Source organism: Rhipicephalus microplus, chromosome X (genome assembly GCF_043290135.1).
Source record: "Rhipicephalus microplus isolate Deutch F79 chromosome X, USDA_Rmic, whole genome shotgun sequence".
NCBI lineage: Eukaryota > Metazoa > Arthropoda > Arachnida > Ixodida > Ixodidae > Rhipicephalus > Rhipicephalus microplus.
Window position 1 is genome coordinate 187,130,971 of NC_134710.1, and position 27,074 is coordinate 187,158,044.

The following is a 27,074-nucleotide window of genomic DNA, read 5'->3' on the forward strand; positions in this document are numbered from 1 at the left end:
CTCGTAACCGAAGTGGCATTTCTCTGGCTTCAGTGTCAGGTGAGCAGAGCGGAGCGCTTCCAGCACATTCTGCAGACGCTTCAGGTGCTCCTCAAAGGTGGCAGAAAATACGACATCATCGAGGTAAACTAAGCACGTGTGCCACTTTAGACCGGTAAGAACAGTGTCCATCATTCTCTGGAATGTCGCAGGTGCAGAACAGAGGCCGAAGGGAAGCACTTTGAATTCATATAGGCCATCTGGTGTAACGAAAGCGGTTTTTTCACGATCTCGTTCATCAACTTCAATCTGCCAGTAGCCACTTTTCAAGTCTTGGTTGCGAAACTTTATTGAGGTCCTGCAAGGCGCGCGTCAGCGTGCAGCGGGCGACTCCCACGTCGGGACCGTTAGGCCAAGCCTATCGGCCGCTCTGCGGGCCTGCTGGACGGCCCAAAGTTGGTCGGCCAGGAGGGAGCTGCGTAGGGCCGCCTCCCACCTGACCGATGTAGTGTTGGGGTTAGTGTACATTGCCTTGCACTCCCATAGCATGTGCGCCAGCGTGGATACATCCCCACATGCGGGGCAAGCGTCATTGGGAAACACGTCAGGATAAATAGCGTGAAGGGATCTCAGGTTAGGGTACGTGTCGGTCTGCAGTAGTCTGAGCGTAAGGGCCTGTGGCCTATTAAGATTTGGATGAGGGAGTGGATATAGTCTCCGCGCGGGGTAAAAATATTTTGTTATTTCGTTGTACGTGGCAGGCGCGTTCCTGTTTTCCGCAACCCCGTTGGCCCCGAATCGTTGCCCGGAACCCGCGCGGTCGGTTAGTGCGCGCGCGGCCTCGTCTATCGATGAAAAATACTTGGCCCACCGCAGTCTGTCGGGGGAATCATCGATGCGAGGCAGCGGATAGACGTATTTTTTTAGTCACGCTGTTAAGTTTTCTGTAGTCCACGCAGAAACGCAGTGATCCATCTTTTTTCTTCACGAGCATGACCGGAGATGACCAGGCACTTTTCGAAAGTTGGATAATGTCATCTTGCAACATCTCTTTGACTTGAGCATTTATAACGTCACGTTCCTTTGCCGAAACGTGGTAAGGGTGTTGTTTTATGGGCGAGGCGTCGGTGTACGTATTTATTCGGTGTTTGGTGATTGGTGTCTGACGAACCTTCGAGGTGGACGCGAAGCACTCTTTAAATTGATATAGCAGTTCACGTAGCTCGGTCTGTTGTCGTTCCGAGAGGGTCGAGTTGACATCAACTTTTCCAAGTAGTGAAGTCACGTCGCTTGGTGTCGTTCGAAGCCCGTCGTTGGCTGATGAAGATGCGAAGCATTCAGAAACGTCTGCGATAGGGTAGGCGAAAGCGATGGTGGTGTCACGAAACAGGTGCCGGTACTCGTTACTGAAATTAGTCACAAGTAGAGCAGAGTATCCGTCATAAAGCGTGACGAGGCTGCGTGCAGCACAGACACCTAGCGCGAACAAAAGCGTTAAGTTGCCTTCGGCGACAACCTCACCATCCCGTAACTTGTCAGACACTACATCAACTAGGACGCTTGAACGCAGAGGCAACGTGATGCTGTCGGCAGAAACGCGAAGCGTGCTGTCCCGGATGTCGTCAGGTTTGTCGGAGGATCCAGCTGTCGAAAACGTCACGGTACGCTCTCGAAGATCGATAATAGCGCCGTGCTCCCGCAAAAAAGCCGACTCCGAGGATTAGGTCTCGGGAACAGTCACGAAGTACGAGGCAGCTAGCGAGAAACGTACGTCCCCGAATGCTCACTCTGATAGTGCACATGCCGATTGGGGTGACTACGTGCCAGCCGGCAGTACGAAATTGTGCTTCGTACCATGGCGTTACAACTTTCTTTATGTGCGCTGCTAGTTTCCTGCTTATGATCGAGTAGTCCACACCTGTGTCCAGTAATGCACCAACGTCGTGGTGACCATCGACTACCACATGTATATCCAAAGAAAATCTGCTTCTGGCTTTCGTCGCCGCTGTCGTCGGGGGATCACTCTGTGTCCGTGCTTGCGTCGGTGGAAGACCTTGCTTGCCTCGAGTGTCAGCGGCCTCACTCCCGAAGGTCGCTGTCGTTAGTTTTCCCGCCTAGGGCTTGGCGAGCGCGCCGGCGGCGCCCCTGGGAGGCTCCGAAAATTTGGAGAAGATTGCCTTGGGGATGGGGACCGCGACTGCCGCCGCAGTGGCATGCGCTGCTGTGAGAGGTAATCTTCAATAGCTTTCGGTCTTTCGCCAAATCTCGGCCGTGGTGCGTCGATGGCGAATCCCTGTAGTCCGAGGCGACGATAGGGATGATTCCCGGTACACATGTCCAGCTTCACCACAGTGGTAACACAGTGGTCGTCTGTCCGGTGTGCGCCATACGTCGAATTTTCTGGGAAGCGGCTGTCGATTTTCTAAGTGCTGAATTGGCTGCAGCGAAGGAAGTGCATCCTGAGGCATAGGATTAACGAAGTGCGGTGAAGCAGGAATATATCGGCTTACAGCTTTTGTGTATGATGCACGATGTGGCTCCGCCGGGACAGGCGGGACATAGCTGGAAGGCGGCACTTGGAGAGCCTGTCGTACTTAGTTTCTGACAAGGCTGCAAATAGACCCTGCAGTAGGTTGGGACTGGCACTGAATCTTTTGTAGTTCGTCGCGCACCACCGATCGAACGAGATCGCAAGGAGACTCGATGTTGATGTTGCTTGCCGCACCTCCGATCTGACCTATTTACGAAGCGGCACTCACTTGCCGGTCGTACACAGTAGAGCGCTGCTGCAGCACTTGCTCCATGGTTGTGGCTTCGGTCAAAATTCCGCCACGGTCTTTGGGGGACAGCGAACGAGGCCAGCGAAAAGCTGCTCCTTCACTCCTCGCATTAAATGACGGACCTTCTTTTCTACTGCCATGTCGGGGTCAGCTCGACGAAAGAGGCTCGTCATGTCCTCAACGTACATCATGACGCTTTCATTCGGCATTTGGAGGCGCCACTGAATCGCTCGCTCGGCTCGTTCGCGGCGATCGAGATTGGCCCAACTTGCCAGCAGGTATCGACGAAAGACGCTCCACGAGGGAAAAGGCTCACGGTTTTTGAACCAAGTACGAGCGCCGTCCTCCAAGCTGAAATACACGTCCCTCATTTTGTCGAAGTCTGTCCAACCATTGTAATCCGAAACCCGTTCGGACTGGGCCAGCCAGTCTTCCACATCCTCCAAGACGGAACCGTGGAACACCTTTGGCACACGTGGCTTCCACAGCATATGATGCGTGGCTGCAGCGCTTTCCTGTGCGTTGGAGGCTGCAGCGCCTTCCGTAGCGTTCAGGGGTGTGACAGACGTCATCTCGGGAAGAAGTCCACGCTCAGGAGGGAGTCCTCGGAGTCTTCGGCTTGAGCGGTGGACAGGTGTTGTCACTGCAGGTACAGGGCTACCTGGAGGCGTTTAAAACATCGGCTTAGGGTTACCCAGCAGCTCCGCCAGTTGTCACGTGCTACAAAAGGTCTTCAACTAGAAAGAACTGAGCCGGCGGGGAGACGCACCGAAAACTGGCAAGATGGCTGCTTCAATAATCAACAACTATAGCCAGAGCACGTGCTGCCCCAGAACATCGTCTTCCATTCTAGCGGGCAGCCATGGCTTACGCTCGCCGTAATAGCGGCCAAGTGGCAATATGATTATGAGAGACGCCGTAGTGGAGGGCTCCGGAAATTTCGACAACCTGGGGTTCTTTAACATGCACCCAAATCTGAGCACACGGGCCTACAACATTTCCGCCTCCATCGGAAATGCAGCCGCCGCTGCTAGGATACGAACCCGAGACCTGCGGGTCAGCAGCCGAGTACCTTAGCCACTAGACCACCGCCGCGGGGCCAGAAGCTTATATTAAGCGCTGATGCTCACGAAGATGCTGGTCCTTGTCACTGCTACACAAATCAACTGCAGCGCATGGCACTTGACCGCAACTGGTGTTAACCCGACGTGATGGCTGTATCAAAGGCGTTACATATGTAATGTTTATGAACTTGGGTTGGCTGCGCTGCAACCACTATTGACGTTTTACGAAGATTAGGGTCTATTTCAAAAGCAGTTCCGTGACCTGGCGTAGCTCTGTGGTAAAATAATTGACTGTCATGCAGAATGCTTGGGTTCGATTCCTGTTGGGACCCTGAAATTTATTATTTGCATTCGTCGGGGAGTCAACGCTGCCTATGCCAAGTTTTTCTTAACACTGACATTTCTTGTATGCCTTCGTTGGGATGACGCTACCAATGTCGGGTATTATTTAACGCTCATGCGTTAAAATTACCCATGTGTGTTCTAGTCGTTTCTGGGTAGATACTAAGCGTCAATCATCTGTGGCACATACCCGCACACCAGCGGCACATACCCGCCCGTGGGTAGGTGCCACTGTCTGGCGAGAAGTGTTTGATGACGTACGCGACGGGATTGTGACCTTATCCATGTCTTGACCATCGCGTCATATTCGTCAAAGCATCTTGCTAATTTTGGTGTACGTCCAGTTAAGGAGGTGACCACGAGAGCACCCAAACGTGTACATAAGCGGCTAGATAGATAGATTGATAGATAGCTACCCTCAAAGTCGCTGAAGTTCGCTAAGAAGTGCTTCGCATTTAGAAGGTTTTATAGTCCGCAAGCGCCACACAGAACATTGTTTGCCTTGGGCTGAGAGCCTAGGTGACGTGCCTGAGCTTCAGGTACTTCCTCTCTCCACGGGAAGATGCTTGCTCCTTGTGGAGTGCCTTTGTGTAAAGGTGCAAATGGGTGAGCAGAAAAAACTTGTTCAGTTGATTGGTGAGGCTCGGACCATGTTGTGCGCAGCCCATTGTGACATTTTTTTTCTATCGGGAAACAATTAAGCTCTTTCAAGCTGTCACTGTGAAGCTCCTTGTAGCTAATCCACTTTGAAAAAGGGATTTCAAGGGCGTCTACAAACCCGAAGAGCTTCTCCGAAAGGCCTACCCATAGGCTTCCGCACGAGGCAAAGGGGGCGGGCGCCCGCCCCCATAGTCACCTGGAAGGGGGGGAGGGGGTGCTAAATCTGCTCTATACATTGACTAGGTGGGTAGGGCACACTTTTAGTCATCTAGAAGGGGGTGCAACATCTGCCTCATACCCTGAATAAATAGAGAGGAGCACCCTGCAATAAACCTTCACTTCCCCCCCCCCCGAACGGCAAGCATGCCTATGGGCCTAGCACTTTCAATGCGGACAATTTCGTCATTCACGGTGAGCTCGAAGTGCCGGGAAATGTACCTCTCATCGAATTGCAGCTCGCACACAGCCGAGTTTCCTTGAAGTAGCCTGTCAGCGCGTGGGATCGCTCTTCGCCACTGCACAGAACTTCGACCTTTGGAACGCCGAACAACCTTACTTATAGCCTGTACAGCACCCTGGGGGACTCGCTCGCTGGATTTCGTGCCGACCGGTTGTGCCCCCGCGATCTCCGACGAAAGCGCAGCTCTGGCCGACTGGCTCGCCCTACGCCATTTCCTGCTGCTGACAAGAGCTCTTGCTGAGTGGTGCCCCGACCTCGGACTCCTGTGACCGTGTTTATCTTTCCTATCTCATCTTTACTTCCGTCGCTCGCTCTCCCCGCCCCTCGTTCTCTCCTTCCTCTCTCTATATATACCTTTTAATCCTATCCTTTCAATCCCTCCTTACCCCCATCCCATGTGAGCAACTGTTGAAGTGTCGCACTCGGATGCAGACAGTTAAGGGGTGTTACACCTACGAGTCCGCATCGAACGTCAATGCCTCTGAAACAGGCAATCTGTGTCAAGGCCAGCAATCGAGCCCGTTACACGATCGACTCAACGACGGCATCAAGCGGCGGCGCCGGTCTGTCACGCAACGCACATCGAGCTCCCTCAGCCCACGAGCCCGTTGAAGTAATCCGCGCCTTCCAATCTGGCGAGCCTTTACGGAATGCGTGTCGGCGTCAATCGTCCTTGGGTGCAACCACGTGCAGCGGCTCCGGATTTGATGAGCATACCGCGGCCCAGCGGCGAGCCCCATTGGAGGATTCCGACATCACGGCCAGCGGCGCTTCTTTGGACATCTGGTCACTCAAAAAAAGGCCCGCGGAGCGTCGCGAGCAGCTGACCTATGCCTGAGAGAAGACTCTCGTTGGTTCGAGCCCCTTCGCAGTCGGCGCGCCCGGTGTCCTTGGCCGCGACGAGTTTCGTGGCGCCCATCGTAACCTCGTCGGCGGTGCGCCTCGTAACAGCGTGCGAGAGAAGACATCTCGGCTCTTCGAGTTTCTAAGCTCTCGGCCCCAGTGCCGAATTTGTAACGCCTCTATTTCTTTGCTGCACACACCTTCCTCCGTGGCTGCACATAAAAAGTGCCAACCACTGGCACGCGTATGCTCGCGTCTACGCGTCAAAAGCGTCAAATGCGCCTCTCGGCGTCGGCTTCGGAGGGGCATACGCGAGCAGGCGCGAGGGATCAAGCCGGGCTTGATATTTCGCCTCGCGTACGCTACGTCTCCACGCGTACAGCGGCGCCAACCAACCAGAGGCCGCGATGACTCCGAATGCTGTGCCTAATGGCCGCCGCTTCGAAGGCACAACCGAGTGCTGAAAGCAAGCATGAAAACTACTCCAAACGTTTCTGAATGACCGCTTCGTAATCTAGAACGACAACGAAACGACGAACGACTGCGAGTGCTACCAGCGTGACGCGGTTTCGTGCCGAGTTCGAGCGACGCCGACAAATCCACCAAATGCCGGCACCGGTCCCGAGTGCGATCGTCGGCCGAGCGAAAACATCGCACAGACTACTGGAGCATGTCGGTGTTCTTGTGCTTTGATTTGTGATTTTCTGTGCTAAAAATAAGTGTGAACAGACTTCGGAGGTTCGAAGCTTTGAGCGCGAGCCCTCGCCTACCGCGGAGGCAATTCAGAGCGGTGTGATCTGGATCCAGCGTAGGCCTCTACCGTCTAGTTCGTATGAACCAACACATGCGAGGAACATCGGCTGAGAAAGATCTACGGTAGTTTCCGTCGCAACATAGACACCGTATACGACGCCCAAAAAATTGCGTAGTGCACACGGAGGAGTTTTTATCTACACTGTGTTTGTTTTCAACATCGGTATTCATCATCGCTGAAAGTGAACCTCGCACTAGCCAGCACATTTTGGTGATGTGAAATCGTACGTACTTATATAAGTGTATTCGCGAATTGTGTGACGCTGAAACATTCGTTGGCTTCGGTGCAAATCGTTTTCGTGTGTTGCCAAGCGTGCTCTGGTTGGTATCAGTGTGATGTGATTCCGTGACGGGTACCAGCGAGGCCGACACATTCAGCTGTCAGCAGTCTCATGTCCATTCATATTCAAGATAGAAACTAGAGCGTGCGTTGCTGTGGTGATCGTAAAAGAAAGTTGCATGATTAAGTGCTGCTGGTATTGCCTGCTATTTCACTTCTCGCTTGTTCTGCTTCTCGGCCACGCTCAGTTGCACATACATTGTTTGGAGGCATTCTAACATACACATTCTTAATTTATAGTTCATTCTGATACTCATAGCTGTAGGCATACGATGGTGCTTCTCCGTCGTTTTACAGTTCACTATAACCCCTTCAGGCGCAACGTCCACATTTGTGGACGCCAAGTTCACACCTAGGTGTTTCGAAAATAGGTCTTGAATCTCGCACGCAAACAATGCTCCCGCAACCTTTGCATCTTGCTGCAAGGACGCGTGGCGCCATCCCTTGCACCTGGTTCAAAACATGACCTACTACACTCCTGACCTGTTCAGATAGCGGGGTTCCTATGGGAGCGCGTGTCCCCGCTCTCGTTCAATCGCTCGCCGTAGGTGGCGCTACCTATAACCTGTTCGTCTGCTACTTTACGGCTGTTTGGACGGCGCTAGAGTAAGAACGGCTGCATTCCGTGATGAACAGCCGGCATATATGTGACTATTTTTTCACTTAGATGACTGGTCAAGTAAGCTGTTCAGTGTGACGAAAAATTTATTGCACACTGGTGGACAAATGCGAGAATCCGTAGACTTACATAGTGTAGGACAGCATATGTGATGTTGCGTCCATTTAATTGCAAAGAATTTGTGAATGACTTTTGAAATATTTGTTTCAAAATTATTTTTCATTAGTGCATAATAATTACGCAATATGAGTGCTCTGTTGGCCGAAATATGACCACGAACACTCAAGCTGACGTCAGCGAACAGGTGCTGACTAGCGCCACAGTGCTCCTAAGTTACGGCCCTAGCGGCAGAAGGTATGAACTAGAACGTGGGCGCTGGAAGAGGTGCTCTCTGGGCAGGTCAGGAGTGTAGTAGGTCATGGTTCAAAATAACATCGTAAACAAAAGTCAAAATGGACGCCTCCACTTTCTATGGCGGGACGCGTAAGTGGCTCTGATGTTTTTATCGTTTACTTCGTACCTTTTTAGCTGACGTGAAATTTTGCATTTGTCAGTAATAACTAAGATATCCCGCATGCCTTTTAAAAATATTTTGGCAATAGGAAATCATTTGTAATGACAGAAAGGTTCAGCTAAATTTCGCGTCCACGAACGTGGACACTGCGCTTCAGTGCCTCCTTTGTTGAAAGGCTGCTATTTCTCTGTGTTTCACTTCCGGCAGCATCAAATGATGTTTACGTTAATAATTTTTGTCACCAGGAGTTCAAGATCATGCATCGAGACGACAAAAAGTCGACGGTGAAACAGCAGAAGACGTCCTTAAAAAATAGCCAATGGAGATGTTTCCGATGGAGACATTTCGGACGACGAAAGGGAGGAAGAGAATGAAGAGAACACAAAATTACGTTTTGTTTGAAAAACCATTAGCCTGTTAGTTAAGATCCTGCCGCCCGGTTCTTGGCCGATCCCCCTTTGTGGGTGTGCGCCAGACTATCAAGGATCATCATCCTCATCAGCTGAGCGTCAACAAGCCCCAGAAAAAGCGTGGGCGACCAAGCAGTGAGAACCCCCAGGTGATGAAAAGGAAGGCACCCAATGCGTCACCCCTGCCAGTGAGCACTCTTCGCTATGACGGCATCCAGCACTGGCCACAGCAAATGAACATACCCAACGCACAACGCTGCAGGAGGGATGGATGCTCATCCAAGAGCCGCGTCCGCTGCAGGAAGTGTGACATTTTTCTTTGCCTGACATCGCAGAATGACTGCTTCTACCTCTTTCACACTAAATAGACTTTTTCTGGTAACTTCTCTCAACATTACTTTGAAAGAAGTTATTTCGAATTTAAATGGAAAGCGTGTTTTCTTCTTTGTCGCTTTTCACTAATATTACTGCTTTGAGGCGCAATGTCCACAAATGTGGACGCTGAGTAAAAATTGAACCAATAAACATATTTGGCATTTGTTTCGAGTTTCTTACTTTAAAAGGCTTAAATATTGAAATTATGGACAAAAAAAAATTTCACGTTGCCAGATTTAATTCGCGCCTGAAGGGGATAATATAACACGCGTTTTGTTTACAGCTAGACAGATAACTGAAAACCTTGCGAGAAGCGCCTGATTTGAAATTAGCTGCACGATGACACAATAATAGGAAGAGAAGGTCACCACATGTATGCACAGAAAAAATGAAGGTGCACTAGTACTGTACTGCACTTTGTATAGAAGAAATGCAAAAAGTACCTCATGTGATTTATGAGATCTTTCAGAACTGCACATGTATTTATCTGTTCCTCTAGACTGTAATGAGCTGAATATATTATTAGATGGTTTCAAACATTGAATCTTTGTATGTGTTTCCAAGGACTGCTTCATTTCTTTTCAGGTTTTTAGTATACACATTAACTTGGACTATATATGCATGCACTTAAGCACATTCAGTTAGGCTATGTTAAGAAATTTGCCAAAACTTCTATATGGTGCTCTGGTGCAATCCTATGACCGGTATCTGTCCGATCAAAAATTTTGGGCATGCTTTATTACATTCTAGGGTATTTTGACTATTTATGACATGTGAAAGCCACAGTGCTTGGCTGCCGTCTCAAAATCAATTTCTGTCTCATCAAGAAGTGTCAGATGCACTTGTACAAATTGAAACTAGCAGCAAAGTGCAGAAACCTCTAACAAAGCACTGATCTGCAATGACAGTCCAGCCTAGAAGTCATTTGTAGTGCTCTCCAACACGTTCAAATAAAGTTGTCGAACACTGGAATGATCTCCTTGGCTTTGTTCGTGATACCAGTGTGTCTGACTTTTTGGAGGCACTTGTATCATATTAATGTTCTGTTTCTCTCATTTCTTATTGGGGTGCACTCGGGGGGTAGTGATATTTGTTTACGTTGGCACACTTACTGTGATATCACTGTTTGAATGCTTTCATTTTGTATATATGTACACCACTTCTGCAGTAGCCTCACATTGGGCTGCCGTATTTGAAAATAAATAAATATACCATCTGAAAGTGTTCCACGCTGTGCTTGGTTCCAATCTGATCACTATCTGTTGCATAATGAAGTGTCAGTTGTGTTTTATTGCATTGGAGAACATTTTGACTGCCTTCCATACAGGGTTCAGTTCCAGTATTATGACCGATATCTGTGACTTCATGAAGAGTTGGGTACAGTTTGTCGTTTAACAGAATACTTAAACTATAGACAACATCCAGAAGTATTCCATACAGGGTTCAGTTGCAGTGCTATGACCAATATCTGTCTTATCATGAGGTTTCAGGTACAGTTAATTGCATTAAAGCATATTTGTACCACAAAAAATGCCCAAAGACATTATATGTAATGCTTGGTTCCATTCCTATGACCAGTATCTGTTGTATCATTAAGAGCGAGGTGCGGTTCATTGCATTAGAGGATATTTCCGATACGCTTATCATTCGAAAGCCCTCTGCACAGTGTACAATTACAGTCTCATGACCTAAATCCGTCATATCATGAAGAGTAGGTGTGGGTTGTTGCATTGGAGAACATTTTGGTTGCAGACAACATTCGAAAGCCTTCTATACAGGGTTCAATTCCAACATTATGACCAATATCTGCGACTTCATGAGAGTTATGTTCGGTTTGTCGTTTTAGAGAATACTTTGACTAAAGACAACGTCCAGAATTCTTTTATACACAGATCAGTTCCAATATTGTGACCGATATCTGGGACTTCATGAACAGTTGGGTTCAGTTCGTCACTTTAGACAATACTTTGACTAAAGACAATGTCCAGAAGTCTTTCATACAGTGTTAAGTTCCAATATTATGACCGATATCCGAGACTTCATGAACAGTTGTGTGCGGTTTGTCGTTTTAGAGAATACTTTGACTAAAGACAAGGTACAGAAGTCTTCAATCCAGGGTTCAGTTCCAATATTATGACCAATATCTGTGACTTCATAAACAGTTGGGTGTGGTTTGTTGCTTTAGAGAATACTTTGAGCAAAGACAACTAAAAGTATTCCATACAGGGCTCAGTTCCAATATTGTGACCACTATCTGCGACTTCATGAGCAGTTGTGTGCGGTTTGACCTTTTAGAGAATACTTTGACTAAAGACAACGTCCAGAAGTCTTCCATACAGGGTTCCGTTCCAATATTATGACAGATATCTGTCACATCATGATATGTCGCGCAGTTAGTTGTATTAGAGCACAATTCGACTATGTAAAATGCCCAAAGGCATTTTACGCAGTATTTGCTTTTTATCTTATGACCAATACCTGTTGCATCAATAAGAACAAGGTGAGCTTTGTTGCATTAGAGGTTATTTCTAAGACACACATCAGCCAAAAGCCTGCTACTCTGGCCCCACTTGTAGTTTTATGACTTAAATCTGTCAGATCATGAAGTTTCAGGCATGATTAAGTTGAGTGCTATAAAATAAGAAGTGCAAATGTACTGAAGCTACCAGCATTTTCCCAATATTGTTAAGAAATTTGGTAGAGCAGGTATAGAAGCCCAGTGGTTTGTAAACCTGATTAGGAGGGCAGCCGCCTCCTCATTCACAGAAGAGAGGAGGGGCTCAATGTTAACTCTATATATTGACATAATTGGGAGGGAGCGCTAATTCAGCCCCTAAATGGACATAATAGGAAGGGCGCACTACAACAAACTTTTGCCCCCTCCCCCTTAAGGAGAACCCTGCACATGCCTATGATAGAAGTACAGTATCCTAGACACAAATGTTCATTTGCGGGCGCGGCACACGCACCGATGTTGATTTTTGGTGCATGCCGCTGTAGTTACTTTGGGTACTGGAATGTCAATTACTTCTAAAATAGCCTAAACAGTGGTGGGTGAAGCACTATCAATTTTTTAATGTGTATTAACTTGGACAGTTCTAAGCCAAAAGATCAAGCAACATTGTGCATCGGCCTTGGACGCGTGGGCGTCAACGCGGTTGACATGTGCCAGTGGGTGCACGCCCTTTTCCTCCTTAGGTGCGACTAGACGCTTTTGACACGTAGGTGCGTGCATACGCGTACCAGTGGTTGGCACTTGATGCGCTTAGGGATCTTCGCGCGATTTGGATGCCTAGGTAGCGCGCAGTCGGCAGAAAAGCACCTAGGGCGCGGCCACTCGAATTAGTTCGCACCATGACTCGCCCTGGCGCTGCAGTCACCGGCTGCAATGGTGCTGGAATGCAATGTCGCGTGAGGAGGGTCGGCCGGGCATTCGAGGAGGATGTGGGTAAGGCAAGTGTGGGGGTGAGCACGTTGAGCACAGGATGGGGGAAAGCTGGTGTTTCTTGTTACTTCGCCGGTCGTTGACACAAGGCACGCCCACTGGGGACAGGCTTAAAGGGGCCCTCCTAAACATTTAAAGGGCCACTCACCAGGCCCTATACCAAATTTTAGTCAGACAGTGGAAGTTGTTGGGTGTCAAATAAGGAACATTTTGCCACAAAAACTTTTTGAATCAGCTCATCATGAGCGGAGAAAACGGGTTTTTTGAAGCGGCGCGAAACGAGGATGAGAGGACACGAGCTCGAAACCCCTGCCGCTCCTCCGCGTAGTTTTCGCAAGCCAAATCTCTTCCCCATCCTCTCAGACATCGGACCAAGAGGTCACATGCGCATGAAGTGCCCAAACATGTTTAGCCCCCGAGCACGCGAGCGGCGTTGCTTTGTTGACCAGGGTTATTTTGTGGTCTTCTGCCTGTTTCTACGGGATGGTTTGGATACGCTGGCTTAGACGCAGTAGAATAGATGAGCACAATGAGTGCGCGAAAGCGTAGGAGCGTTCCACGGCGATCTTCTACTCGATGAGCTGACCGCGAGTACACGAACGCATGCGAAACGTCGACACATTAGCCCCATATCTCGTTGCAATTCACGGGGGAAAAATCGAAAAAAGACGCTCACATTCCCTTATTGTGTCTCATTATTTATCTAGAGCTTTATTATTCTCTTCAAGCAACAAATCACGTAAACTACGCATGCCGTGTCAAATAATTTTCGTCATGCCACGTGCCACTGTTTGCAACGTCAGAGCAGAGTCGTCTACGTAGAGGACCAACCTCACTGCATTGCCATGTACGTAGGGCCATTCATACGCGCGCTTCATGCCCTCATTCTCTGGGCACGCCGGCAGGAGGGAGGGGGAGCAGCATTCTTGAAATTTGATTCATTTCTGCGGCCCATAGCGTTGCGAATTTTGGCAGACGTGATCATGAACACCTCGTCGACACATTGCACTAGTCAGCTCAAAATTGTCAAACCTGGTGAGTGGCCCTTTAAGACAGCTTTATTTAGCATCGGAAAGCGCGTAATGATGATTACCGAGACAAATGCAACAAGAATAATAAAAATTAGTGTACGCTTAATTAAATTATGAGTCCTCAAAGTTCAAAACTCGAGCAGACAATGAAGAAGAGCGTTTTCTTTCGCATTTAACTCACCTGCTGACATCAAAAGACCCCTTCCAATAACAGCACGCGTCTCATAACGACGTACCGGAAAGCTTCCCTTATGATGGATTTCACACAACACGTCGCTACCGCTCATTTAAATGGCGTCGTTCGCATGGTTGCTATGAATCGCGTGCGTCGGGTAGCAGATGCTCCCACCATATATGACTCCCATGGTCACACTATGTAAGATACACACATATGCTTTGGGCGGGGTGACTCTCCCACCATATATGACTCCCATGGTCATACTATGTAAGATACACACATATGCTTTGGGCGGGGTCATTTCTCGGCTTGCATGCAAGATGCGTTCGACGTCAACGCCGGCGTCTGCCCCATGTCGCATTTTTGGCTCGCTAAAAACACAGCATGTCTTTCTATCTTTAGTTGTTTGCGTACCATACTCTCGTTCACAGACTAAGTGTCATGTTCCTTCTGAAAATAGTTTATTTAGACTCTGGAATGATTTCTTTCTGAAAAAGCATTAAGAGGGTTTCGTTGCTTTTAGCATGCACTCGTATGACCTAGCTGCCACCATATATGAATACACGCTACTTTTAGTCTCAAGCCACTCAAAAGCGAACGGTCTTTGTCGTCACGTCACATGACATAACGTCACTTCCCGTAACAAAAATGGGTAATGTGGTTCACTGTAGCATGAAATCAAGGTAGTTTGTCCCGTGAATTCAAATTATAACAGCGTCGATTTCGGCGGTGCCACTTGGGCAGCGATATCAGCGCATTCCACAGCACCGAAAGAACCGATGAAAAATATATGCTCGAATTGTGTTGCAGTTACATTAGGCAAGTCACCTGCAAAAACAGCGCGTCTTCACCGCATATCTATGCTAACCAGGCAAGATGGCGGACCTATGCGCTAGCCACCCTACTCTGGTCCCGTAGGGAGCATGCAGTATGCGAAGTGATCACTAGAGGGCGTGGACGTGTGTAGTTTAGTTTTATAGGAAGGCAGACAGACGGACGCACGGCTGAGCTGAAATTCCACGAAGCTTCGCCCCAATCATGATTCACTACGTGGATATGCTCACTTTTTTTTTTTTTTCGTCGAGCGCGCAGCTTAAACGTGCCGTGCTTACCTCGGCTTTTCCGAAGGTCTGACCGCACGCACCTATTGCAGCGCGTCGGCGCGTGGTTTGACGCGACGCCGCGCCCTCTCCCCATTGAGAGAGGGCATGGCGTCGTGTCAGAAAAGCCAGGCGCTGCAACAGGTTCACGTGATCAGGCCTTCAGAGCGAGAGGAACTGCAAACGACTTTGATGAACATTGACTGAGTAAGCGAACGAGCACCTGCCGTCGTTGCCTCCAAGCGCGATAGTGGACCTGATACAGTAGAAGTTTCGGACTATACAGTTGAACCCCTTTACAAGAGACGCACACATGGGTGTAGTTCTTGTTGCTTATACGAAGTCGCTTATAAGCAGACACTACATTCTCATTTTCTGATCCTCTACTTCGCTATTATGTGCACTGGGGTCTCCGATAACCAGCTATCTCTTATAAGGGGGTACAACCAAGTTATACACTACGAAACGGAAACGTGAATTTTTTAAATGGAGACATAAGCACAGAGACGCCTTTATATTTCTGACAAAATTTTTCCTTTCTATATACAATTCGTGTGCAATAAAATTTTCAGTTTAAGCAGCTTTTGTCTGTCATTTTTTTTCCCCCATATAAAATTTGTGCTATTTACATTTTGTAGTGTACTTCACAAGCACGGGTATGCTGTCTGTTATCTTCGACGGCTCACATTGCCATTCTGCATGACTTCACGTGCCAGGCTGAATTGTCAATAGCAGTCTTGCATTGTCCTACAGATGCTTTCCACTCATACAAATCAGGAAAACGAAATATACTTCAATACAGTTTAATGTCAAGGTAAGCACGAGAACTCGGGAAACAATCGATTATGAAGCAGCCAAGAAGACTTGTATACGCAAAAGGCAGCGATAAAGCCAAGCACTGGCTAAGGACAAGATATATTTAGAAAAAAAATAGTTAACATGCATTCGCCCTCATCCCCCACAATATCACTAGCATTAGTTGGGTATATGCAGGCTGGCATATAAAGACGCACAGCTACAAACTAAAAAGAAAGTAATCAATGACTTGGGCAGAAAAATGTCACCGACAAAGTGTTACTCACGAGCATGCCAAAAATGAGTGGCAGGAACGATCTATGTACCCATCGCGGCATTTCAAATGCTAGCAGCGATTTTGCTGCTTTGGTCACCGGTCACTTGTTTTTACGTTGTAGCTATTTTATCAATATGCATGAAAACTACTGTTGTCATTCGAATAAGAAGCAAACCATATATGGCTAGAACAATAGCCGAAACAAAGCGCACATAACATCATTTCTTCAGTACAATTATAGGAAACCGAACCAAAGCGGTTGCTGAAAGCATGAAATGTGTTGCATGTCGCAAAATCTTTTTCCCAATGTGAAGTTGCTGTGCCACTCTGGTATACCTTTTTGAAGTGATCAGCTCGAGTAAAGTGCACAGTACATTAAACCTGCACACGACAATACATGAAGGTACTAATAAATATAAGTGAAGTGCACAAAAGCAAGGGCATGGCCAAGAGTAGCGCGCACCAGACATGCCGTTCCTTTCCGACCCACCCTCAAGATTACTTGTGTACAGTAGAATGCCTAGCATAAGACTACGCGCGACACCACCTGCCTGCTCAGCTCCCAGCCACGACGGTCTTACACACGCACCCTGAAATCTCAAGGAGCACAAGACAGACACACACACACACACACTTTTTGTTTTAACCTTTACTGCTGATATGGTAGACAATGCTTGGAAATGAATAATGCACGTTACAGATGATCCTGAAAGAAAAAAAGAGCACCACTGCCAGTATTTTTGTCCAGACAATGCAGATGAATGGCTAAACCAATGCATCAGCACAAGATACAAGTACTTGAAAAATCAGTGCTAGTGTAAATTGATGATCATGTGCGAGTTTGGTGTAAGGTTTCATATGCTGATAGTAATGACACTTGTACCTAAAATCTAGTGCACCCATATTACTAGAATGAACATAAAATAAAACTGGAAACTTACTACATACTTTGCAGATCCCACGAGGCTCAAGGTTCATTACTTTTGTCTGCAATAATCATACCAATGCAGGCTGCTTCTGTAACTGCTTGACTATGCATTGATACTCTGCTTTGCTCCCAGTATTGAACGTAATTTGAAGCACACCACAATAGTCCCATGCCAGTATTCTTACAATGCTGTCTTGGTCGTAATTGTTTCTAGTGGTCAAATATTTAAATATTCATACAGAAAGTAATCTGCAACAGCATTCACAGTGGGGCTGCTTTGATAAGGCCAGATGAAATATCTGCACTTACACACATGCATGCACACAAAAACAACACAACATAACACTGACAATGTGTACTTTGGACATTTTGCCTCCAGTCAAGGCAACAGACAACATAGGAGGAAGTCAAAATTGTTTTACATACATGCAGCATACCAAAGGGTTCGCAGCCATAAATAAAAGATTTTTCTAGCTTAAAAGTAAAACATAAAACAGCAGTGCTCCCAGGAATTATATTTCTTTCCACTCTATTCCCCTGATAACACACAGCAAGCAAGAGAAGAAAAACAAAAGGCAATGGTCACATGAAGGGTGGGAATAAAGATAGTGAGGTTCTATTCCCTCATAACACACACAGCAAGCAAGAGAAGAAAAACAAGAGGCAATGGTCACATGAAGGGTGGGAATAAAGATAGTGAGGTCAAACAAACAACATCACGTTGAGCAGACAGACACACCTGAAATGAAGTAATCTGGCTATGGTGCAGTTTCCCTTTCCACAGCTATGGGACAGTGAGAAGATGGCTGGTGGGAACAGGAGTGGGAAGAAGGGCTCTGCCCCCCTCTGCTCTTCCCCCTCTGGTGGTGCCTAAGTGAGTTGAACTGTGGGGGAACCCAATGTCTGGCTTGGCCAGCACTTCAAACCTAGGAGGGCAGGAGCTGCTTGTCACTTCAGTCCCAATGGGACCAACATGATAGTGGCTACTAGACAGGCCTCTGCTCAAAACTTGTAATCGGGACCCGCCATCTCTATGGCCCAACGAAACTTGTCCCTCTGAGTCTTGTTGTAGATCTTGTCAATAGGGACATTCCACTTCTTGCACCTGTAAAGGTGTTATTTAATATGAGCGTTAGTAAAGTGATGATACTATCTTTGCTCTTTATGTACACAATATTATTCTGCAAGGACTTACACAGTGACAAACTTAAAATGCACTTAAAGGTTGAACAATCAAACTGAAGTACTTTTTTTTTTTAATGGTGCAATGACAAACTCATCCTTGAAAGTGTTTACACTAGCAGCGGTGACACCCAAAGTAGCCAAAAATTAAGCAAGCATAATGAATTGAATTTAGTAATCTTCAAAGGCAGCGATGGCGTAGTGGTTAGAACATCAGCCTCGCATGCAAGAGGTCCGTGGTTTGAATCCCGGTGCCGCGTAGTTCCCAACCGAATTAAAAAAAAAAGTCTGCCTGGAGATGGAACTGTATTAAGAGGCCTAGGGTGCGGCCTCAATGGTGACCACCGCCGGTAACACACTCCTTCACCGGAGAAAGATTAGCCACCCTGGTGCAGTATCTGGCCACTACCTCCCACATGCATACGTCAATTAACTCATGGCCCTCAGTCGCCAGTGGCTGCGATGCAACTGACTATGGCCGCAGTCAGATCTGGAACGCAGCAGAGGGTGCTAAGAATCTCTGAATCCGAACAGGCCGCCATTGGAACCTGAACTTGGCAACGTTTAACGCTAGACAGCATTAAATTGGATGTAATAGGGCTCAGTGAGGTTAGAAGGAAAGATGAGGCCTACACAGTGCTACAGAACAGGCACGTCCTTTGCTATCGGGGCTTGGCTGACAGAAGAGAGTTGGGAGTGGGGTTTTTTATCCACGGAAACATAGCTGGCAACATAGAGGAATACTATAGCATTAATGAAATGTTGGTAGGTATCGTAATTAAACTCAATAAGATGCAAGATGAAGGTGATACAGGCTTACGCACCTACATCCAGCTACGATGACGCATTAGTTCAAAGCTTCTACAAAGACGTGAAATCGGCAATGAGTAAGGTAAAAACACAGTATGATGGGAGACTTCAATGCAAAAGTAGGAAAGAAACAGGCTGGACACGAGGCAGTAGGAGATTATGACATCGGCACAAAAAATAAATGCCACAGGGGAGCTACTAGTAGAATTTGCAGAACGCAATAATTTACGGATTACCTTCTACCGAAAGCGAGGGAATCGTAAGTGGACATGGAGGAGCCGTAATGACGAAAATAAGAACAAAATAGACTTTACACTGAGTGTACACCCAGGCATCGTGCAGGATGCGTAAGTGCTTGGCAAGGTACAATGCAGTGACCATAGAATGGTATGGTCCAGAATTCGCCTAGACTTGAAGAAGGAACGAAACTGATACGCAAGAAGCCAATCATTGAGCTAGCACCGAGATGGAAAGTACAGGAATTCAGAGTCTCGCTTCAGCACAGGTACTCGGCTCTTATCGAGAAAAACAGCCTTAGCATTGACACAATGAATGATAATCTGACGAGTATCATTACGGAATGTGCAGTGGAAGTTGGAGGTACTGTATTCAGACAGGGCACTCACAACCTGCCCCAGGAAACGAAGAATCTCATTAAGAAGCATCAAAGCATCAACGCCTCAAGTACAACAGACAAAATAGAGTTAGTAGAGCTTTCGAAGTTGATTAATAAGCATAAGGTATTCGATCTAAGAAGGTATAACATGGAGAAATTGAACACGCTCTGAAGAACGAAGGAAGCGCCAAAGCAGTGAAGAGAAAACTTGAGGTAGGCAAAAACCAGATGTATGCACTAAGGTACGAGGAAGGCAAAGTAACTACCATTATGAATAGCATAGTAAAATTAGTGGAGGAGTTTTACAAAGATATGTACAGTAGCCGTCACAACCACAACCTTAATATAAGAACTAGAAGTAACGCAGATGACACTCCATAAGTAATGATAGAAGAAGTCAGAAAAGTCTTGGAGAGCATGCAAAGAGACAAAGCTGCTGGTGATGATGAGGCAACATCAAATCTGCTAAGAGAGGGAGGATAAATTGCGTAAGAAAAACTAGCGACCCTGTTTACAAGGTGTCTCCTGACGGGAAGAGTACCAGAATATTGGAAGAATGCTAACACCATCCTAATACATAAGAAAGGAGATGACAATGACTTGAAGAATTACAGACCGATCAGCTTGCTCTCCTTAGTATACAAGCTATTTACAAAGGTAAATACAGAATACAAAGGTAATTTACAGAATTACTACAACATTAGAATTCAATCGACCGAAGGAACAAGCCAGATTTCGAACAGGCTACTCAACAATAAACCACATTCATACTATCAATCAAATAATAGAGAAATGCTCAGAATATAACCAACCACAATAAATAGCCTTCATAGATTATGAGGTGTTTTATTACGTAGAAATATCAGCAGTCATGCAGACAGTGCGGAATCAGGGCGTCGACGACGCATATGTAAACATCCTGGAAGAAATCTACAGGGGATCAACAGCTACCATAGTGCTTTATAAAGAAAGCAACAGAATACCAATCAAGAAGGGCGTAAGGCAGGGGTATACAATCTCCCAAGGTTATTTACCGCGTGCTTACAGGAGGTTTTCAGAGGCCTAGAATGAGAACAGTTAGGCATAAGAGTTAATGGATAGTACCTTACTAATCTGCGCTTCGCCGATGAGATTGCATTGAGGAGTAACTTAACGGACGATTGCAACTCATGATTAGAAAGTTAGACAAGGAGAGCAGAAAAGTAGGTCTTGAAATGAATCTGCAGATAACGAAAGTAATGTACAACAACCTTTAGGCATAAGAGTTAATGGATAGTACCTTACTAATCTGCGCTTCGCCGATGAGATTGCATTGAGGAGTAACTTAACGGACGATTGCAACTCATGATTAGAAAGTTAGACAAGGAGAGCAGAAAAGTAGGTCTTGAAATGAATCTGCAGATAACGAAAGTAATGTACAACAACCTCAGAAGAGAGCAGCACTTCGAGATAGATAATAATGCACTTGAAGTTGTAAAATACTACGTCTACTTAGGATAGGTAATAACTGCCGAGCCGAACCACGAGACTGAAGTAACTAGAAGAATAAGAATGTGGTGGAGCACATTCGGCAAGCACTCTCAAATCATGACAGGTAGAGTGCCACTATCCCTCAAGAGGAAGGTACATAACAGCTGCGTCTTGCCGGTACTTAGCTATGGAGCAAAAACCTGGAGACTTACAATGAGGGTTCAGCTTAAATTGAGGACGACGCAGCGGGCAATGGAAAGAAAAATGGTAGGTGTAAACTTAAGAGAGAAGAAGAGAGCAGAGTGGATTAGGGAACAAACGGGGGTTAAGGATATCATAGCTGAAATCAAGAAGAAGAAATGGACATGGGCTGGGCATGTAGCGCGTAGACAGGATATCCGCTGGTCGTTAAGGGTAACTAACAGGATTCCCAGAGAAGGCAAGCGGGCTAGGGGGAGACAGAAGGTTAGGTGGGCAGATGAGATTAAGAAGTTTGCGGGTATAAATTGGCAGCAGCAAGCACAGGACCGAGTTGACTGGCAGAACATGGGAGAGGCCTTCGTCCTGCAGTGGACGTAGTCAGGCTGATGATGATGATCTTCAAAAAAGTGGGAGTCCAAAGTCCAGTATTGATAAGAAGTGAGAGTGATGCCAGTAACCAAGCTTGCAAATTGATAAACCAGACCGATGGGCAGCTCTCACAGAAGTGAGTGCAACTGTCTCACAGAAGTTACACAGAGGCGAGTGCAATCATTCACGCTTTCACCTGATCAGACATGTTGAAATTAAGCCGTTGCAATAACTATGCATTCCTTTATGCTCTCCTCTTACCTTCATCACCATATTTTCCTGAAAGCAACTCATGTAAGAATGCCAAAAGGTAAAAAGGAACACAAAGACAGAGAGTAGAGATTGCGGTCTTGTATATATGTACAAAGTGCCAGCAGATAAGAAAAAAAAATTGAAACAAAGAAAATATCAATCGGCATTAAATGGCACAAAGTGACATCGACATAGACATAACCACATTTTAGCACTGTTATACGAGTTGCAATGAACCAACTTGCAAAGCACGAAACCATTCTGGAATACTTTCCTCGATGATGATGTCAAACAGTCTACATGTTTTATGGCTCATGAATTGCTTCTAACAAATATATTTGCGAAAGCACGTTTGAGGTGTGTTTCTGTTGATCAGAGGGAACAGTCATTGGGACATGTATTTGGGCACCCCCTAGTACATGTTGGCTTTGTCACCGTGGCGTACAGAGTGATGTGATTGACTTGAGCTGTTTTGAAACAGATTTTTGGTGCAGCAAAAAGTGCATTTTGGAGCAAAAAAAGATCAATTTGGAGCAGTCAAAAAATGCATTTTGGAGAGGGGAAAAATAACTTTTGGGGTAACCAGAAATGTATTTTGGAGCAGCTTAAGGCTTAATGCCAAGTGGGACACTTACCGTCTGAAGCAAAGCTAAGTAGGAACGCTTTTGAATTAAGAAGTTCTGTGCAATAATGAAATGTTTGGAGATCTCTATATATAAACATCACAAATTATGAGCCCAAACTAATTTTAAGCCTTCCAGTGCACTTTTTAATACGAGATCCACCACTCTACGAATAGGTGCTGCATTCTGGTCACTGAAATAATATAAGAGAGCAGTTAGTATTAAAAAACAAATAAATCACTATGGAATTTTTTACTGAATATCAACAATACTGTTTCATTTTTTTAAATTGCAGACGAGCTCTTGTCTAGTTGGTTGTCCTTTTTCCTGACATCTTGTCAAGAGCTGCAGAGAGTCGTGCTTTTCCTTCACCAAACAAGGACTGGCACTACAGATGTGCTCGAGTCTCGATCCAGTACGTGGTGTGAGCACGGGGGGTCACCCGTAGAGCTTTTGTTTTTAGGGTTCGCGAGAACTCTAATTTACGAGGCTTTGATTGTCTCAGAACATTGATGGACGCTTGCAGTGATATTAAGCACGGCTCCAAACACATCTAAATTGCATCGCAAGAGCATATTGACAGCACTCGATATGACTGTGAAGTGCGCGACCATGTGGACAGTGCAGCCGGTGCGTGATGCACTTGGCAGTGGCATTCAGTGACAATACGCGATATGTGTAGCTACGATGACAAAAAAATTGGCACGCACTGCACTTGGTATTGTATTTTCGAGTGGCGGCACGCGAAACTACTAGCCGCTGTTCCGAGCGATTTTGGCAGTGGATGGGGGGGGGGGGGGGGGGGAGAGCGTTGACAAGCTTGACTGTGGGGTCTGCTACCGATGCGTAAAATCTCAAATGCCCGTCCGCAGTTCCGAGGAGGTGCTTCGTTGCTTGTGAAGAAGCACGTGTCCACGAGTGCGCTACCGCGTCGTTCTCGCCCGCAAAGTTCGTCTCGCCGTCAGTACAGTTAGGCCTAAAGACGACTAAGGTGATGCGCTGCACTTGTAGTAATCTGATCGAGCATCCACTTACAGTTCCCAACTAAAGCGTAATTATATCCTAAGTGATCGTCGACAGCCATGTCCTTGCGACGCACAAACAGCAGATAGCAATTTGCCGGAGGAAACATCGGGCCAATGGCGAAGCGAGCTGGGGCAACATGGGGGCCACAGCCAATCAGGGGTTTCAAAACGACCTTCACACATTTGCTTTTTGTGTGCTTGTTTTTAAAGGAAGGCGCCAGCTGAAGTGGGAAATTTAAAAACGGAGAAATACATTTTCCAATAAGCCTGAGAAGCTGGCTCCCGGCCGCGCCACTGCGAAGCTATAATTTTCTAAAACTCAATGTTTTTTTCGCAATTTTCAGAAATATTTTTGCTACCTAGAAGAGTAAAATGAATTTTATGAAGCACTTCTGCACGTTCTTGAGGGTAGATATTTAGGAATTAGATAGAAAAGGGTTCCAGAAATTGATTTTTTTGCCATTTCTCTATACGAAAGCCTATTGCCTGGACAATGCCCATGGAGCTAGTTAGGTTAGGTTAGTCCCCCTTTAATATTTGTGCTAAGTCTGAGTTGACTTTTGACAATGAGTTACAAATAAGTATAAACTGGTTTGCTAGTTTACTGCCCTTCAAGCTTTTAAGCCGTCTCGTGCTGCTGTCTTCTATCCACCTGCCAAACACAATAACTTGGAGCCTTGGACACCGGTTTGTGGCAAGCCATTTCTTCTAAGGTACATTTTCGGGGGGTCACCCTAATTCCTGGTGACAACTGTCTGCACGTCCCCATAATTCAGTGTCCGGCTGTATCCCCCCGGTCGGACAATCATTTTCCTTCCACCTGGCAAACATTGGCAAGCTCACAGGCTGCCCCTACCCGCGCGTCATCGGCAGCGACGCGCTGCACTCATTTTTTCCGATAGTATTTTGTAATTAGTGCAGTTTTGGCGCCGAAAGGAGAAAATGAAGCAGGATGTAGCAGGCTTTCCATCTTGGCGCAGTTTGGCACAATTGGCACAGCTATCGCATCACTGCTTACATTACCAATGTCTAGGCTTTAGCAGTGTGATGGTTTTATACTCTCCTAAACTTTTTATGAAACCAATAGAAGGCCCTGAGGTTTTAGAAGTGTGATGGTTTTGTACTCTCCTAAAGTTTTTATGAAACCAATAGAAGGCCCTGGCACAGCTTTTTCTCAACTAACAAATAGACAAAGAGATATACAGCAGCAAAATGTTACAGTAAGTATACCATTCTAGAGATTAGCATGCAGTTTTCCTCACCAGGCAACACTAATCCTCGGGTCAAGATAGTTGAGCTTGGAGGTGCCCAGAGCAATCTGCTTGTTTTCTTCTTTATCCATGGCTTGTACCTCCAGCTTCTTCATTTGGTCTTCCAGCTGCTGCAAGCGTTTTTTCTTCCGATCCAATAGCCTACACAATATAAAAATACATAAAAGTTATAAGAAGAGAAAAAAAAAGGGAACATTTGTCTGACATTTGCAGTAGAATCTGGCCATCATACTACCGTAAGAGCTCAACTTTGATCATTCGAATTTGCAGTTAATTTTGAACTAACGCCGCCTGACCCCAGTCCAGCTGTGTGCTTCTATGGGAGAAAACTCCCGATGATTTGGACGCCTTGGTTTCCACAATGGTTAATTCGAACAGGGAGCTTCTGGTTTTCATCACTGCTCACAGAAGTCTGCCCCCAGTGATCATAACGAGTTACAAAACCAAACAAAACCAGATGTACAATGCTAAACAACGAAACGGACTCTTTCACAGCAAGTAAGAACTTGCATGCTGCATTGGAGCTTTAAGGTAAGCTGAAAACGATGCTCATAAAGTTGTAACAGAAGAAACGAAAGGAGATGCAATTGACTGATTAGAGTAATTTTTACTGCGTTAACTCTGACACAAAAATAAATGTGTTTTGAAGCATAAACAGTCTCGTATGTTTTGGCATAAAAGTCAGGGGTGCAACAGCGGAAATACCATTTGGAGCAATTTTTGGAGTAGCAAAATGTTACTTTTAGAGCACTGAAATCTAAGCACGTTACAGGAAACAATTATGCATTTTTTATCATGAAATACCAAATTTAGAGCAGCATAAAAAACAAGGCTTACATTTGGAAAAGCAAAATGTATAAAGCATTTGACATGACCTTAATCGTACAGTGTGAACATGAGTACTGCTATTTCAATGAAAGTGGTATTTTGAACCATCCCAATGAGAAATCAATAATAACGCTTGTATTAACATTGTTGCACCTGTCAAATCTTTTGACATACTCAGCGAATTTAACTATGTATCTGCCAAGCTCGCAACCTCGAAACTTGGGAGATTCATAAAATCGAGGGGTAGGGGTAATGAAAAAAACTGGCCCTCAATTTTGTCAATAAGCAATTGTATCGGGCCAGTTGGTATGAATCCATCTTGATAGGAAGCGCAGAAACTATTACATGGAACACACAACACAAGCGCTTGTGTAGTGTGTTCCGTGTAATAGCTGCTGTGCTTCCTACCAAGATGAATCCCTAATTTAGTTTTTTTTTTCTTTAGGGAAGCAGAAATGTCATACATTGCTCCAAACTATTGCCAATAGCTTATTCATACATCAGTTTTTATACTGGTACTCACACTTGTGCGGCGTACATACACACGAGTAACTGAACAAAATGAATGAACAAAATGTGCAGTGTTCCGCGACTAGCGCCAGCAGCCCCTTCAAAATCTTAATAGGCTTTTCCGTAAGCCACTGGTGTACTGCGGCGAAGGTGGCTTAAGCAGCATTCTCTGCAAGTCAGAATCCCAAGCCAAAAAATGTTATAATCACTACAGATCTTCCCCCCCCCCCCCCAAACGTTCCACTTTTTTTTTTTCCTTCACCGTGGGGTTAGGTACCGCTTCGGCTCCCTTGCAACGCACGTTCGACCAGGTAAAGTAACAACGGTGCGCATCCGTTGGCCCAGCGATGGTACCGGGTGTTTACTACCACGGCCGTGCCTGGTGCCTGGGACCTCGAAGCTTCCTAAGCCAAAAAATGTTTTAACCACTACCCCCCCCCCCCCCCCCCCAAACTTTCCACTCTTTTTTTTTTCTTCACTGTGGGGTTAAGTACAGCTACAGCTCCTTTGCAACGCAGGTTTGACCAGGTCAAGTAACAAAGGCGCGCACCCGTTGGCCCAGCGATGGTACCGGATGTCTACTGCAAGGACTGTGGCCGAGATGATGTAGCTTTAAGACAGAAAAAACAAAGAAAGAGTTGTAAGTGCCACTGTTGACGCAATCAGCGTGGTCGCTGCCAACAGAGACATTCGCAGTACATCAAGCTTGTTCGCGCGAGGGAAACGCGGAATATGCTTCCAGCTTTAATTTCTAACAAGCCATAGCAGCATTTTCAGGCTAGGAAATTTACATGTCCCGCAAAGTGTTGGTGGCTACAGCAAAGCATTTTTGTCCTGGAAGTTCTGTTGTCCCGCCGATAGGTATCCACTGCCGTCAGCGGACTAATGGGTGGGAAGCGTTGTTACTTTATCTGGTCAATCGCGTCCTCAGAGCGTAGGGCTGGTTACGGTCTGTGTGCTTTGA

The 27,074-nt window shown here is 46.3% G+C and overlaps 1 protein-coding gene and 1 long non-coding RNA gene across 2 annotated transcripts in view; one reads left to right on the forward strand and one right to left on the reverse strand.

Annotated features, from left to right (window-relative positions):
- The first annotated feature begins 8,321 nt into the window (after nucleotides 1-8,321).
- On the forward strand, nucleotides 8,322-9,365 carry LOC142775891 (uncharacterized). The gene is made up of 2 exons (XR_012887126.1): nucleotides 8,322-8,383; nucleotides 8,660-9,365. It is a non-coding gene; the product is annotated as an uncharacterized LOC142775891 (long non-coding RNA).
- An 8,196-nt stretch (nucleotides 9,366-17,561) lies between these two features.
- Nucleotides 17,562-27,074, reverse strand: part of LOC119177294 (DNA topoisomerase I, mitochondrial) — a 144,296-nt gene continuing 134,783 nt past the window's right edge. The window contains exons 17-18 of the mRNA XM_075878362.1: nucleotides 24,764-24,913; nucleotides 17,562-18,058 (exon numbers count right to left, since the gene is read on the reverse strand). Coding sequence (XP_075734477.1) covers nucleotides 17,956-18,058; nucleotides 24,764-24,913 — 253 coding nt within the window. The 3' untranslated portion in view covers nucleotides 17,562-17,955. The remainder of the gene's footprint in view (nucleotides 18,059-24,763; nucleotides 24,914-27,074) is intronic.